Source organism: Rhinichthys klamathensis, unplaced genomic scaffold, assembly GCF_029890125.1.
Source record: "Rhinichthys klamathensis goyatoka isolate OS25496 unplaced genomic scaffold, OSU_Roscu_1.1 h1tg000455l_1, whole genome shotgun sequence".
Lineage (NCBI taxonomy): Eukaryota > Metazoa > Chordata > Actinopteri > Cypriniformes > Leuciscidae > Rhinichthys > Rhinichthys klamathensis.
Window position 1 is genome coordinate 57,501 of NW_026606947.1, and position 17,150 is coordinate 74,650.

The window sequence follows — 17,150 nt, forward strand, 5'->3', positions numbered from 1 at the left end:
GGTTTAATTTCCCACCTGATGCATGTAAAATGTTTTAAAGCAACGAGCTCCAAAATATTTCAATATTCTATAATGTAATAATTTGATTTATAGTTAGAGCAGTATTTCGAGCGCGTGCCAAGACATACTCTTCATTCATCATTGATACAATATTCTTCTTTTTAATGAGAATAATTATAAACACTTTAGTGCATTTTACAGTTTGAAATCGCTCATTTATGTCCCATATTTTGTCAAGCAATATGTGGAGTGACATATTTGTCAAATTGAAAATCATTTTGTCCACAGTCTTACTGAGATCAGTTACAATTGTTTCAGTGGGATTTAAGAAATAATGTCACTTCATCCAACAACAATAAAAAGGATAATCATACAGAATCATCGCTGAAAGTGGAGTACAAAAATGACAGGCAATGTTTCATGTAGGGATGGAAAGATGCCTCACACTTTTTTGTTCCGAGTCGCAAAAAAGTGGACAAGACCAGACAATGAGAAATGTAATCAGTTCAGTTCGTTCAGGTGAAACAGCCAACATGACCAGCATGTGTGTGTGTCGCGTCTGATACACAAATAAATACATTTAAAAAGACTTCTGCACAACAACACGGAATAGTTGCGAATGGAACACAACGCGAGTCTCGCGCAGTCTGTGCTCGTGCACTCATGGAGCCAGCATGTGCCACTTGAACTTTGCAAAAAATGTGAACTTAAAAGTTACGCAAGACGAGGCAATGGACAACATGGGAAATATAAAATAAAACGTTCACATATTACAGTTTCAACAGAAAAACAAACAACAACAAAAATAGAAAATGTCCTATATTGTCCAAAAAAGTTATGCAGGCTAAACTCTAAAGCTTGATTTCTTCATAATTGGATTAAATTTACCATAACTAAATTTTGCACAAAAACAAAAGTTAGTGCCCCGCGCGCGCCGCCGCGCCCAATCCAACACAGCGAGAATCAAGCGCGTGCGAAACTTTTTGCACACCGCTGCTCTATTAAGTGCCGATAAACTCACATGAAAAACTCCGGGGACGACGGGTTGTTGTCGCTGCTCGACCCGTTTTCTCGGAAGCCGCTGCTGATGAGCTTCTCGTATTTCTCCTTGTACGCGTCCCGCTCGCGCATCAGTCTGGAGATCTCCTGCTTGAGGTGGTCCACCTGCTGGATCAGCTGGGTCTTCTCGCCCTCCAGCACGTGCCTCTGCTGCACCCGCTTGTAGCGACACGACTGGGCATAGCCTCTGTTTTTGAGGGTTCTCCTCTTCTGTTTGAGTCGGATGACCTCCTCTTTGCTGACCCCCCGGAGCTGCCGGTTGAGTTCGCGCACGGACATGCTCACCAGCTGCTCGTCCGAGAAGCGATCGTCCAGGTGCATGTGCGGGTGGCTGAGCGGGTTGCCGCTGGACGGCACGCCGGGCGTCGGGTGGTGCCCGCCCGGGTGGTGGTGGTGGTGGTGATGGTGGTGCGGCGCGTTGTTCTGCGCTGCGGCGGCGGCGATGACCGCGGACACCACCGCGGCGGCCGATCCCATCTCCTCCCCGGCCATGGCGCCTCCCGGCCCGGCGCCGCTGCTGCTGAACTGCTGGCCTCTCGCATAGCCGTCGAAGCCCTGGAGCTGGTGACTGCTGTTGATCAGCGCCTCCACTGCGTCCTCCGGGCTGAAGCCCAAAGCCTCCGGGTTGAGCTGCTGTTGGTAGCCGGTCATCCAGTAGAAATCCTCCAGGTGCGCCTTCTGCTCGCTCCCGGAGCCCGGACTGGGCGCCGAGAAGCTTGGGGAAGGGGGAACCGAGCTGCAAGGCGTGCTCATCGGGGTGGAAGACAGGGATCCCCCGGCGATCAGGCGGCTGCACTGGCTGATGCTGCGATCGGGCTCCACCGGCTCCTTTTTCACTTCAAACTTCATCAGATCGAAGTCATTAACATATTCCATGGCCAGGGGACTGGTGGGCAGGTCGGAGCTGCTCATTGCCAGTTCTGATGCCATCCTTTTGCTGTTGACAGTCCTCCAAAGGGGGTGAAGAGCAGCTGTCAGAGTGGTCGGGTTCGAGACAGCGTGAGCCAGCGTGATTTCTTTATTTAATTCTTCAAAAGCAAAGAAAAGGGTTCGCGAGCGCCGATTTATTTTTTAAACTGACGCGTTTCGCCTCTCGCGCACAGACGCAGGAGCGCGCGCGTCTCCAGTTCCTCTCTCTTTGTACGCGAGTGTCGACGCGTTTGAGTCGCGGACATTTAACACTGCATGGCTTTCTCTTTTTTTTTTTTTTCTCAATAGTTTTGTTGAAACGAAGACCGTAACATGTATGTGATTGGCAAATGGATGCTTGGCTGGGGGAGGAAAAAAAAGTACTCCGGGCTTGTTCTAGAGTTTTTAAAGGATCACCGAGCATGAGAGTATAAAAGCAATGCTGAGTTTTATAGCCGTCCTGACGTCAGGTTTGAAATACGAAATTGACTCGGACTCGTAGCCAATAGGCTCGCTGAATCTGAGGGTCAATTTACATACTAGAGAAGAAACAAAAGTTTCCCGAACTGTCAGAACTGACAGAGATCAACGACGACTTTAACCCTTTATGGACAATGTGATTTTTTCTTTCTTTTGGTATTTAAAAGCAGGTAAACACATCTTTTCTTTCATTGTATCGCATAGTGTTTAAAATCTAATGACATGATGCATGGATGATCAAAAACACTATGCGTATATTATCTGACATATTAATATATATCTTTAAAATATAATTTACACTTACTGACTTACTGCAACTATATACAAAAACTATGCTGTGTTTAAAGGACAATATTATTGGTTTGTGTGTGTATATGTATGTATATGTAGGCTATATATATATGTGTGTGTGTGTATATATATATATATATATATATATGTGTGTGTGTGTGTGTGTGTGTATACATATACATAAGACATATTGAAGAGGAAGAATTACACAGCGAATATGTTAATGGGAGATGTAACTACTAAACCAATTAAAATATCCACATGGTTTCCACAGAATACGCTTCTTTATGTTGTTTTAATGTGAATATATTAATTTATTAGATTTTTTTTAAAACTGTCCCACAAAACGTGGTCGGAAGCTCTTACACATGAGCGGACATGCGGTTTCAAAACTCAACAGCGCCGCCTTTCGGCCGAGATCCATTAGGTCCATTAGTGCAGTGCTTCATCTGTGTGTGTGTGTGTGTGTGTGTGTGTCACTCACAGTTATCATGACATATCAATGCATCTCTCCATCACTTACAAACACATTCACATTAAGTGCATAGGTATTTGCCATCAGTTGGATCAAACAATAATTTATAGAAAAGATAATCAAATAATAATAAAAAATAACATGTTTTCTTTTTTCAGTGATCAACCTTATTTAGTAATAAAACCGCTTTAGGGTTATTATAGTATGGGCTGTGTTGGTACATTTTGGTTACTTCTTTCTTTTCTTTTTTTCTTTTATTATTATTTTTTCTTATGGTCACAATGTAATCATATAATGTAATAATAGTTAAGTACTGTGTAATACTAATGGACAACATGTAATTAATGTGTAATTATGTGTGCAGCTTGTAATTCTTGTTATTATTATAGTCATTAATTATAATAGCATGCCATATATGTAACATTACCACGTTAAATGACAGTATTGCTTGTTATACTTATTTATGTTGGCGTTAAATAGGCTGCACACGCGTCTCTCTAAGTGCTCAAAAACGGCTCTCATCGCTGGAGGGTTTCTGAACAAACACAGAGCAGCTTTAGCTCACGAGAGCAGACAATAACCACGGCTATTCTCACCGGAGATATTGAAATCTGCTCAACTCTCTGTGGAAAAGCCGCACAAACTACAAAGCCGCCAGCGTAAAAATAAAAATAAATACAAGCCCAAAGTCCCAAAAGGCAATAAAGATTCTCTTAGACTCAGTGACTGTTCTTGGGGACCCAAACCTAGAAAATAAACATATTATTTCATTAATTAGATCACCCAACAAAAGCCTTCGGAGGCCGTTCAAAAGCGCTGAATAAATATTGAATTTATGTCCCTTCTGACTGTGTAACTGCTCGACAATCAAGAGAAATAAAGACTCCCAGATATAAATAGATTTTTTTATATTTGTCTGATTCTTTAGGGTGATGCTAATGTAGTTCACATCGCCCTGATGTAACATTACTGTCTGACAATAGTTTTAGTATAAACTCAGTGTAGAACATGCCGTTCCCTGTGTTAAGACTGAATGGTGTGAGATTTGGGCTTGAGTTTGGAGTAGACGGTGTGATGTGATCCCCATTGTGCCCTTGAGCGGGACACTCTCCTCGGGTCACGCCGGCCCGGGACGCTTCCCTCGCGTTACTGCACTTCAGATGAAACGCGTCTGCTAATGGGCTGCTAACAGCTTACACTGGTGTGTGCTTGTGCTGAGGCCTGAACTCAACACACTGTTTACATGAACACAACAGATCAGACTTTAAGTGCTGTCATGATTTATAATTCTACCGTGTGTGTGTGCATGTCAAAAGAGCTGCATTTACTTGGTTAGTTGTGTGTACACTCTAAAAAAGGCAGGGTCTTTTTAACCCAAATTTGGGTCAAATATGGACAAACTATATATATTTTTAAATGAAATTTTTAACCCAACGGTTGTTTTTATCTTTATATTTGACCCAAATTTGGGTTAAAACAACCCAGCAATTTTTAGAGTGTGTATATATATATATGTTCGCAAGCATATGAACACTGTAAAAAGTGTTTATCAGCTATTGTTTACTTAAAGAGCTGTTTCTACCTGATTTAACCCATACATGAGTTTTGTTTCTAAACATGATTATGCAGTGAAATGAAATCAATGTTACCATTTTAGGTTATCATTTCTTCAGTGAATGCTTGTAAAGATGGTAAGGGTTCAGTCAGTTACACCTCTGTTCTGTATTATTGTGCAATCATTGTGTAATTAGGGACACACGGACATTTTAATGAAATGGGCCTTGATTTGTTAACATTTCAAGAGCATTTGGTTGCTTTCAGCGTCTCTGATGAGCAGCGGTGATTGCTCTGGGGGCGAGAGACCCTCTCTGATCAATGAGAGAGAGAGAGAGAGAGGGGTACTTCCTATAATCTACTAAGATTCATCATATCCCATTTCCTGTCTCTTCATGTTCATATGAGCACATTACCAAGGTCTTTGTTAATGAGAGATTTTATGACCTTTCTGAATTCACCCCCCTCGAGAATATTGATGAATATTGTTTAAAAATAACTGGCTGTATGATTTACAGTTCATCCACATACATTTAATTATTGTAACCATTACTGAGTTCTCCCATTGTTTTGAGCAATGGCCTCGTCTGTGAGCGAGAGCTTGCTATCTGTTTTTCTGTGAGTCTGTCAGCCTGGACATCTGTACGTTTCCCTCTCACATGTATTGAAGCGGTGATGTCCTTGCTCAGATTTGATGATTATATTCTGTCTGAACTGAAGATGAGAAAACACTCTAAAGCCTCAAACGCCTTTCAGAAGCTGATTCATATTTGAACAGCAATCAATACTTACTCCATTCAAAAGCAGTGTATTGCAGCAGGATTTTGTCTGATCAATAAAAGTGACAATAATGTAAACTTTTTTTTTTTTTTTTACGTTTCCTGAAGAACTGTATTATTCTTGGGTCCGCCTATCAATGCAAGTCAATAGGATGTTTTTGCCCATTCTAGTTGGCGCTGCGGGCCATACTGGTTCCCATTGAGCAATTACCTATAATAACATTTATTTTATCTGATGTAGTAAAACAAATCAAGCTCATCTGACTGCATTTTGACAAGCCAGTCGTCCACTAAACAGAAGCTCTTTCCTGCAAGTTTACTGGACTCTTCCCCCAAACGCCGCGTGATATATCCCGATCCTCAGCGGAAGGAACTGGATCAAAGATCCTAAATAGTGCTGGGCAACGAATAATCGCATCCAAAATATAAAATATTTATATATAATATAAATAATGTATAACAATACAATAAATACATGCAAATATTTATTAAATATATACATGCATATGTGTGTATTTACAAAATAATGATACACACACACATATATTATGTAAACACAAACTTATTGTGGATGTGATTAATCACGATTAATGGTTGCCCAGCACTAATCCTAAATGATATGAATGCACAGTCTTGTGATGCAGCCTGAATCAATACGACACCGTGTTCGTCCGTTGGCCAGAGGAGAACGAGGTTTCTCACAAGGGGTTTCCTCCATTTTGGTCACCAGATGGAGTTCGGTTTTTTCACTGTCACCTTTGGCTTGCTTAGTTGGGGACACTTAAAGGGGTCATAAACGGCATTGTTTTATAATGTTTCCTGTGGTGTACTTATAACGTTAGTATGATGTTTACATCAAAAATGGTGTACACTGTTAAACACTGTTTACACTGTGTAAACTCAGTTTACACAGCAGTTTACACTGAATAAACGCCCACTGCTGTGATTGGCTGCTGTGAGTTCAGTGTAAACGCCCACTGCTGTGATTGGCTGCTGTGAGTCTTCAGTGTAAACGCCCACTGCTGTGATTGGCTGCTGTGAGACTTCAGTGTAAACGCCCACTGCTGTGATTGGCTGCTGTGAGACTTCAGTGTAAACGCCCACAGCTGTGATTGGCTGCTGTGAGACTTCAGTGTAAACGCCCACTGCTGTGATTGGCTGCTGTGAGTTCAGTGTAAACACCCACTGCTGTGATTGGCTGCTGTGAGACTTCAGTGTAAACGCCCACAGCTGTGATTGGCTGCTGTGAGACTTCAGTGTAAACGCCCACTGCTGTGATTGGCTGCTGTGAGACTTCAGTGTAAACGCCCACAGCTGTGATTGGCTGCTGTGAGACTTCAGTGTAAACGCCCACTGCTGTGATTGGCTGCTGTGAGTTCAGTGTAAACGCCCACTGCTGTGATTGGCTGCTGTGAGACTTTAGTGTAAACGCCCACTGCTGTGATTGGCTGCTGTGAGTTCAGTGTAAACGCCCACTGCTGTGATTGGCTGCTGTGAGTTCAGTGTAAACGCCCACTGCTGTGATTGGCTGCTGTGAGTTCAGTGTAAACGCCCACAGCTGTGATTGGCTGCTGTGAGACTTCAGTGTAAACGCCCACTGCTGTGATTGGCTGCTGTGAGTTCAGTGTAAACGCCCACTGCTGTGATTGGCTGCTGTGAGTTCAGTGTAAACGCCCACTGCTGTGATTGGCTGCTGTGAGACTTCAGTGTAAACGCCCACTGCTGTGATTGGCTGCTGTGAGACTTCAGTGTAAACGCCCACAGCTGTGATTGGCTGCTGTGAGACTTCAGTGTAAACGCCCACTGCTGTGATTGGCTGCTGTGAGTTCAGTGTAAACACCCACTGCTGTGATTGGCTGCTGTGAGACTTCAGTGTAAACGCCCACAGCTGTGATTGGCTGCTGTGAGACTTCAGTGTAAACGCCCACTGCTGTGATTGGCTGCTGTGAGTTCAGTGTAAACGCCCACTGCTGTGATTGGCTGCTGTGAGACTTTAGTGTAAACGCCCACTGCTGTGATTGGCTGCTGTGAGTTCAGTGTAAACGCCCACAGCTGTGATTGGCTGCTGTGAGACTTCAGTGTAAACGCCCACTGCTGTGATTGGCTGCTGTGAGTTCAGTGTAAACGCCCACTGCTGTGATTGGCTGCTGTGAGTTCAGTGTAAACGCCCACTGCTGTGATTGGCTGCTGTGAGACTTCAGTGTAAACGCCCACTGCTGTGATTGGCTGCTGTGAGTTCAGTGTAAACGCCCACTGCTGTGATTGGCTGCTGTGAGACTTCAGTGTAAACGCCCACTGCTGTGATTGGCTGCTGTGAGTTCAGTGTAAATGCCCACTGCTGCGATTAGCTAACATCTTTGCATATTAAATAAGTATTTACATGTGGAACTCTCTCGAAAACTTTTAGCTCGTTTTTACTATTACAGCTCTCGAGGTGAACTAATCGTGAAAAGTGTTGATTATAGCTTTATATTTATGGAGCTAATAATATGACAAAATGATTTGAATTTGAATTGTGTAAATTTGAATTATTTGCAAGTGTAATCTAACAAAATTGAATTTTAGGTGGTAGTTTAAATAGTTCTGAATTTGATTTTTTTAAACGAATATTGAACATTTGAAATTTAACAAATTGAAAGGTTTTTATGGCTGAATTTTATAGACATGTATTTTCAAACAGCTAGTTTTTTTTGTTCTGAATTCAAATACTGCAAATATTCAGTTTAAAAAAATACAGATTCAAGTTTTCAAGATGAAGAATTTGGGAACTTCAAATTCAGTTTTCTAAAATTCAATCTCAAAAATTCAAACTCAAAAATTCAGGTCTTACAGAAAGTAGGTCACAGGTCATCCACAGGGAAGAGTAGATGATCTCAGAAAAGTCGAACAGAGCATTTTGGTCCATTAGGGACTGCAGAAGGTTTCTTAAACATGAATGATTTTGTGTAGCGTTCTCCTCACGTGAGACATTTGTCTAAGCAGTCTCTGGTGTTTGTTTTAAAGTATATTTTGTGTAAAATTGATTAGAACGCCACCGTGACACCTACACAGACAGGACGGGGGGTGGACAATTAGTCTTTAGTCTGCCAAAAAACAACAACAAACACATTAAAATCATGAACTCAAATGTCATTGCGCAACTGATCCGCGGCTGTACCACAAACACATTTACTCACTATTTGTATTTCAAAAAATCATCAATCAAATCAAGTTATCAGCAGCAAAAGTTTTTGCCTCCAGTGCAATTCTCTTTGTAGGCCTATTCACGTTTAAAACACAATTTAAACAACGTATTATTCAATGCATTACTTTTATATAGGCCTAGATTATAGGCTATATTAAGTTGCTCAAGCAAGTGGTAACATATTTAACCATGTACTTATATTAAAATCGCAAACATTTTAAATTAAAACTTAAAATTGACAAAAACAGCAGACTCATACCTTTTCTTTTGCATAATTCAAATCTGTATACAATAAATCTTGCATGTCACAAATAACTTGTTTTTCCACCTCAACGAATGAGACGAGTGTCGTTCATTATGTGGCCTTGTTGAAGTAAATTGTAGCTTTCTTTGCTTTACCCCGGTCTTAAAGTAAAAAGATGACTGTGAAAAAAGTAGTATTTAATTAAATGCATTTATGGTTACATTTTATTTAATTAAATACATTTATGGTGAGATTACTACATTTTATTGAATTAAATGCATTTATGGTGAAATTACTACATATTCAGGTCAGTCTGTGTTCATTTTGACCACGAACCGTGCGCTGTCAGTTTAATTCAGCGTTTGCAGCACAGCAGAAATAGACTCGGTGCGGAAACGATCTCTGCACTGCTGTATACGCACCGCAACTGGAACGGATCGACGGACCGCATCCGCGTGCAGTGTGAAAGCTCTAACCTGTTAACATGGGTACGGAAAAAAATACGCACCGCATACGCACTGCAAACGGAGTATGTGTGAAACGGGCGTAAGTCACGTCTGACGGCCGTTTCACACTGCATGCGTGAGCAGCGCGTATTTTTTTCGGCGTGCATGTTAATCAATGAGTGCATCCACACCGGGAGCAGGAGCAGCGCGTGAGCGTCGAGCAGGAGCGGCGCGTGAGCAGCAGTGAATCTGTTTCGGCGTCGAATCTGTTTTTGCTGCACTTCTCCACGCTCAATTAAAGTGAATACACTTTTGATGGACAAAATTTCACACAAGATTGCCCAAAATGCACAGAATAAGCATGTCTAGTGAGTTTAAACAAGAACTTGAGTTGGCAAAAAAAAAGAAAATGAAGACTAAAAAATAGTTAGGCCTATAGAAGATTAGGCTACCCGTTTAAACTTGTTTTTAATTATTCAGTTTGGGTGAATATATATTATATAAATATAGGCCTATTATATTTTAAATAAATATAATGGTGTATTATATTTATTTTAAATATATATATATATATAGGATATTATATATAATATATATATGTGTATATATATAATATATATATATATATATATATAGGTGTATTATATATAAAACTAGTGTAAACTAGCCAGAAAATATTATATATAATTTAAACTTTCTTTTAGTTTATGTAACACAGACAGCTACAACCCAAATTAAACCCAAGTGTGCGGTTGTGTGTGTGTGTGTTTTGTAGTCTTGTAAACATATCGAAAGTATGACTGAAACGAATAGATTGGAGCTGTTTTCTGTGTTGTTTTGTTTAACATTTATATGTGAATGTTGTACACCTCCCCATAACAAACTTTCAAGACTATCAATTTTATAAATTACCAACTTCTAAAACTTCTTTGTAAAGAATTGCTCGCTTAGCCTATATATGTAGCTTTGGAGCCGCTGCTGTGACACTGTACAAAAGCTTCCAGTGTGAATACTCTCGCGCGTCTGCAGCTGCAGTGGCGATGTAGTTACGCTGACGCGCTGCTCAAATGCCGCTCACGCATGCGGTGTGAAACGGCCGTGAAGGGGTTGCAAGCACTCCGGTTCGCGTCGTATTCACGATACAGCACACCCTCTCGTACCGTATGCTTACATGTACGACGCAGTCTAGACCGGACGCGAGCAGAGCGACGCGACCCGTGAAATCCCCAACAGCACACGGATTCCCCATCCTATTTGTGACCCAGCTCTTTGCAACAGTCGCTTCAAGCACTGTGTTGCGTCGCACCGCTGACCGCGCCGCTCGCGTCCTGTTTGTGTAGGTGACACGGTGGCGTTCTAATCAATTTTACACAAAATATACTTTAAAACAAACACCAGAGACTGCTTAGACAAATGTCTCACGTGATGAGAACGCTACACAAAATCATTCATGTTTAAGAAACCTTCTGCAGTCCCTAATGGACCAAAATGCTCTGTTCGACTTTTCTGAGATCATCTACTCTTCCCTGTGGATGACCTGTGACCTACTTTCTGTAAGACCTGAATTTTTGAGTTTGAATTTTTGAGATTGAATTTTAGAAAACTGAATTTGAAGTTCCCAAATTCTTCATCTTGAAAACTTGAATCTGTATTTTTTTAAACTGAATATTTGCAGTATTTGAATTCAGAACAAAAAAAACTAGCTGTTTGAAAATACATGTCTATAAAATTCAGCCATAAAAACCTTTCAATTTGTTAAATTTCAAATGTTCAATATTCGTTTAAAAAAATCAAATTCAGAACTATTTAAACTACCACCTAAAATTCAATTTTGTTAGATTACACTTGCAAATAATTCAAATTTACACAATTCAAATTCAAATCATTTTGTCATATTATTAGCTCCATAAATATTTAGATTGTGGCATGAAAGGTTGCAGTGATGAGCATGTAGCCGATCACAGACATTTTGAGCGCAGTAATGCAGTGATCTCGTCTTTGCAACTCGATTTCTGCACTCTCACGAATGCTTCATCATAACTAACAGTGCAAACACAATGTAAATAAGAGATTCATTGATTATAACGGGACTTTTGGCACGAGTCCAGAACTCAGTCACTGATAAACGCGGTTTGATTAACAGTTCCAGCGATTGCAAAGGGAGCGTTCTTTGACCGCTTTCTATAATTTATACTTTAATCACAGTTTAAGTAACAGATAATTTTCATCCTGTGAAGTTGACCGTTTAGTCACTGGTTTGATTTACTGACACATATACAAAGAACATCAGACTGTACATGAATCATTATATCAGAAATCACTGTTTACTAGGGCTGGGTATCGTAACAAAATGTTCGATACCGATACCTTGACTTCGATACCGGTTCCTGAACGATACTTTTTTCGATACCAATTTTATGTAACCAGTTTTAACAATATAACATCACCTCATTTTTATTTTTTCAGTTTGTTGACTTTTTTACACTCATATTTTGAGTATGTAAAAAAGCACCAATGCTAAAGTTTTCTATGTTTCCTAATCATTTAACAACATGTTTTCTTTACTTCAATGAGCTCATTGTTTCTGCCTTAACTTAATGCATTGTTTAACAATGAAACTGAATGAAAATTAATTGAAATGCATTACACTGTCACCTCTGATAACAGATCACTCTAAATTGTAATTTAGACACATCCATTTTCTGTAAAGCTGCCTTGAAACGATATGTATTGTGAAAAATGCTCTACAAATAAATGTGAATTAAATTAAATATAGGCTACTGGGGGGCGGGATATATGCCTCGCGCTCAGCACACATGAAGCTTGCCGCAAAGCACTGGCAAAAGTAGCTATGATTATAAATGTGTCGGGAAACAATAGGAAGGAGATATTTTAATTGTTTATTAATGAACAAGTGTTTACTAATGGTGTGTTCACACCAAACGCGAATTTAATTATTTGCGCGTGTAGATTACATACAAAGTCAATGCAAAGACGCAAATAGACGCGAATTGGGCGATGCGTTTGCCGCGAACGTCTTCCGCGCACTCGAGCGGAAGATTCAAGCGTCTAACTAGACGCAATAGACGCGTATTTGACGCTCTATTCGCGTTCGGTGTGAACACACCATTACTCAAGTGTATTCTGTGCGCTTCTAAGTGCCTTATCAGATTTACCGTGTTACCGGTCTTGGCAGCAATTATCTTGTCGAAAATATTGCATCGCGTGCTTCTGGCATCGAGTCTGGCACATAGGTACACTTTGGATCATTTCCACATATTTTCTATCTATCTGGGTTGGGACGCTTACACACACACACACACACTACAGCCTCACGTGCGATGAGCCACGTCTCTGGCAGCCGCGTAAACTAGTGTTTTTCCGCCACAGCCAATCATGCTGCATGCTTATTGTTTCACTGACGTTGACGAGATTAACCACTTATGGCTCGTTTCCACTGAGCGGTGCGGTACGGTACAGTACAGTACGGTTCGGGTCGGTAAACCATGATCCGGCTAGCGTTTCCACTGCCAGCAGTACCCTTACTTGATAGGCGTGGTGTTTGCCGGAAAGAAGCGATCGGCGTCATTTTCGCGCGAAGAAGAAAGCGACATAGTAAAGCGACATAGTAAACAACAATGGATGACATACTGCAGATCTTGTTCTTGCTTCTCGGCATGTTTGTCACAAGAAACAAGCGCCGGCATTAGGCGTTTCTCAATACCAAGTAGCCTACGCAAAGTCCGACTCAGGAGAATGACTCCTGAGGACGCGAGTCCGGTAGCTAATTCTGCTAATGGAACAGCGCGTTCTTGAAAGCGCCACTCAGCTCGCTCTGCTACTCCGGTTATCTCTGTATGTACATTTTAGGCAACAATAAAACGAAATATGTTGTAAAACACCACTCTGCTTCTTTTCGATTTCATTTAAATACATTTTAAACATTATAAGCACACAAATGTGGTTCAGGCAACGCATAGCCTATTGATTTTATTCACTGCATGTATGTAGCCTATATTTATAACAAAACTAAATATAAAACACAACCCTGCCTCTTTTCGTTTATTTAAAAATATTAAACATATTCCAGGCAATATGTGCATTGGTACAAATGTTGCAATAAACAACATCACAGATGGTCTTGTAATAAAGCAAACAATTCAGTCAAATATACAAATTCAGCGCTCAAATATATGAAACTTCACTTAGCCTTCTGCCAAAACTATTGGCCAGGGAACGAATTATAGATTCACGAGACCAAAGATCGCCTGTTAGGTCTATACAAGACGAATTATATCTCATGTTTAACCACTACAGAGACGTCAGAGTCAGTGGCAAACATCCGAACGACTAGCCGAGGAAAGGCTGCTCCAGGCGGGGTACACGAGCGCCGAGCGCCCGGTGATTGCTTGGAATGGATCTCAGTCAAATTATCATAAATCTATAAATAAACCACAGATTTCAGCTTTAAAAAACTACATTCTCGCCTGAAAAACTCTTAAAACTACATTTTGTGACACGATAACAGTAGTATTATATTTCAACTGTATATTAAAAAATGGCGCTTCTAATGCCCTTGTAGCACGCGCAAGTGACGATACTCTGTCAACCAATCAGCATTCTGCAGTGAGTCTAGCTCCTCCTTTTAGTACCGTACCACTGTGCTAGGTACCCCAACGGAAGGGTACCCAAAAAGTGGTACGGTACGGTTCGGCTTTTTGGTACCATTCACAACTTTTGACAGTGGAAACGCAAATAATTGCGTACCGTACGGAACTGTACTGTACCGTACCGCTCAGTGGAAACGAGCCATAGGTACCGAAAAACAAGACATGTTTCAATACTCGGTAGTATCGAGGCAATTCGGTCAGTACCTAAAAAGTACCAAACTCGGTACCCAGCCCTACTGGTCACAGATCAGGCATTAGAATTAACATGGTTACTATACATGTTGTGGCATTACTGTCGAGTCCATATCGTAAAAGTCTGTCTGCAAAGCCTGCGCCGAAATTGCGACTGATTTACCAAAGAATCCACAGTGAAATCTACCGAATTAAAAAAATGCTCAACTGAGACATTTACATTGTTGAAAATAAATCTCCACATTCCTAGCATTAGGGCCCTTTGGAAGGTAATGGTATAGTCCATTGATCCACTGATCGCTCATCTCTCCTCTTCATCGATCTCACTAACACACCAGTGGGCGGAGCCAAAGTTGCTGTTCTTCTGCAGAGGCGGTACTGATACACCTACTGTATCATAGATGGGCACATTCCACAACAAGCCGTTCGCTGGGCTGGGTTACAATAAAAGCTGATCTTGGACTAACAAGGACTTTCTCCTTCTGTAAACCTGCTTGACTTGACAGTGGAAGTGAGTGGGGCAAAATTTTAGAGGATTTAAAAGCAGAAATATCATTTTATAAAAGCACTTACATTAATTATTCATTGTTTAAATCATCAATCTTACAATAGTTTAAGGTTTATGATCTTCTATTGTAATGGAAACAATTTGGGTATAACTTACTTTAACAAACTGGGTATAATTTTACACAGAAATAATTTTTTTCACACTAAAATCATGTTAAATAGTTCCAAAAATAGACTTCAATTACTCACCCTCGTGTACGTTCATCTTTGGAGCATATGAGGATATTTTGGTAACACTTTATTTCCATAGTCAACTTTAGACATTCTAATAAATATAAATAACTTTGCAACTACATGTCAACTAGCAGTCATTAGAGTATTAGTAGGCAGTCTGTTTAATATCTGCTAACACTTTATTTTGATGCTCCTCAACAGACTTTCTAATGACTATAAGTAACTTTGCAATTACATGTCAACTAGCAGTCATTAGAGTATTAATAGACGGTCTGTTTAATATCTGCTAACACTTTATTTTGATGCTCCTCAACAGACTTTCTAATGACTATAAGTAACTTTGCAATTACATGTCAACTTATTACTAACCCGAACCCTAACACTCTTCTGATACTCTGAACTAGTTGACATGTAGTTGGAAATGAATGAGAGTTAGTTGGTATGTTGTTGCAAATAGTTAGTAGAATATCTAAAATGGACGATCAAAATAAAGTTTAACTGATAGTTTTAATATTCTCTCATCCTTTTTACCCATCCATTGGACGTCCATGCCAGCAAAATTTGCACACTTCAAAAATTACAGAAAGAAATTGTGAAAGTAATACAAGTCACATACGGTATAAACATTGATCAGTGCACATACATAAGGCACATCAAATATGTGCAAGAACCAATGAAGTGTCTTCTTTTGTTATTTTTGTCAAAACCAAAAATACCTTCACTCGGGTTCGAAAAATAATCAAAAGTCGTATGGTTTTGAAACAACATGAGGGTGAGAAAACGATGAATCAATTTCATTTTTGAGTGAACTAACCCAACACAATCTCATGGCAGTTTCGAACTGTTTTACGTTTTGCAGAATTGGGGGCTTATTTATATGAATTCGTACGATCTGGTTCCTCCCCACAGGTTTATGGGAGGACCTTCATGCCCACTTTAGTCTAAAAATCTTACATTTTCATACCAATCAAATCATATGAATTCATACAAAATTGCCTCCTTGTAAAATTCTTAAAGTCCCCCTGTGGTGAAATCCAGCTTGTAATGTTGTTTATATGTGTATGTGGTGTTTTTAATACGCTTTAACTCAAACCCTGTGTAAATTTATTAGTCGACAGCATTGTTGAATATTATCTCCTTAAAACTGCAGTGAACCAAAGACAGTCTCAAAAACACGGTGTGAAATCGCTGGTGTTTCTGACGTCACAAACGACCTTGTAACCAATCAGATCAACGTGTGATCGTCAACCAGTGGATCTCTGAGTGAGTGAGTGGAGGCGGGACTCATTTGCATGTTCATATAACCTCCGCGTATACTGAACGTTTAAATATGTCATTTTAGTGATCAAAGATGAGTTTTAAGGGTTAAAATTATTGACTACAGGCGGACTTTAAGTTTTCTAATGCGATGGGGTTTAACCCTTTGACGCACATATGACACATATATTTGAATGCACATAGACTATTCCTTCACAGGTTAGTTTGAGAGAAGATGAAGTCTGTTTTAGTCTCGTCATGATAGGTGTGCTAGACATAAACATCCTCCATTGAACTTTAATAAAGCTATTCAATGAAAAGTAATCCACCATTATCAGGATTATGGCGACATTCATTCATTATACAATCCCAGTGGGCGACTAGCTTAATATTCACTCACAATCCCTGTTTAACAAAGTCTATTAAATCCCAAGCTTAGCACAAATGAACGCCGTGATTTCAATGAACTCATTTGAAGAACATTTAATTACCAGTTATGGAAAAATGAAATGTTTCTCCATAGGGTTTTTTCCCCCCTTAACTAAGTGTTGTATCTTTTTGTAATAGAATGAAGGGGACATAAAAGCTATTACCAGGTTGGCGTTCACCGTGGCGTCTCTCTCTGTGCGATGTTTTATGAAGGGAATAAAAAAATGCAGATTAACATAGTGAGCTTCAACTCATGGAAACAAAGTGCAGTAATTGAGCAGCAGTGTCTTGCTTTTTAGAGTTAATATTCTCCTTTCACCATCTGGACTTTAATGTGCTCTCATTTCATCTGCAGACATGTTTATCATCACGCATCCACCTCTCCCTCTCGCCATGAACACTTTATTACACAGACTGGAGGAGGCCTGAACGACTTGCAG

At 40.2% G+C, this 17,150-nt stretch overlaps 1 protein-coding gene across 1 annotated transcript in view; it reads right to left on the reverse strand.

The window, feature by feature from the left end:
- Positions 1-2,482, reverse strand: part of LOC130071753 (transcription factor Maf) — a 10,469-nt gene extending 7,987 nt beyond the window's left edge. Inside the window, exon 1 of the mRNA XM_056236611.1 lies at positions 1,022-2,482. Within this exon, the coding sequence (XP_056092586.1) occupies positions 1,022-1,989 (968 nt within the window). The 5' untranslated portion in view covers positions 1,990-2,482. The remainder of the gene's footprint in view (positions 1-1,021) is intronic.
- Positions 2,483-17,150: the final 14,668 nt, after the last annotated feature.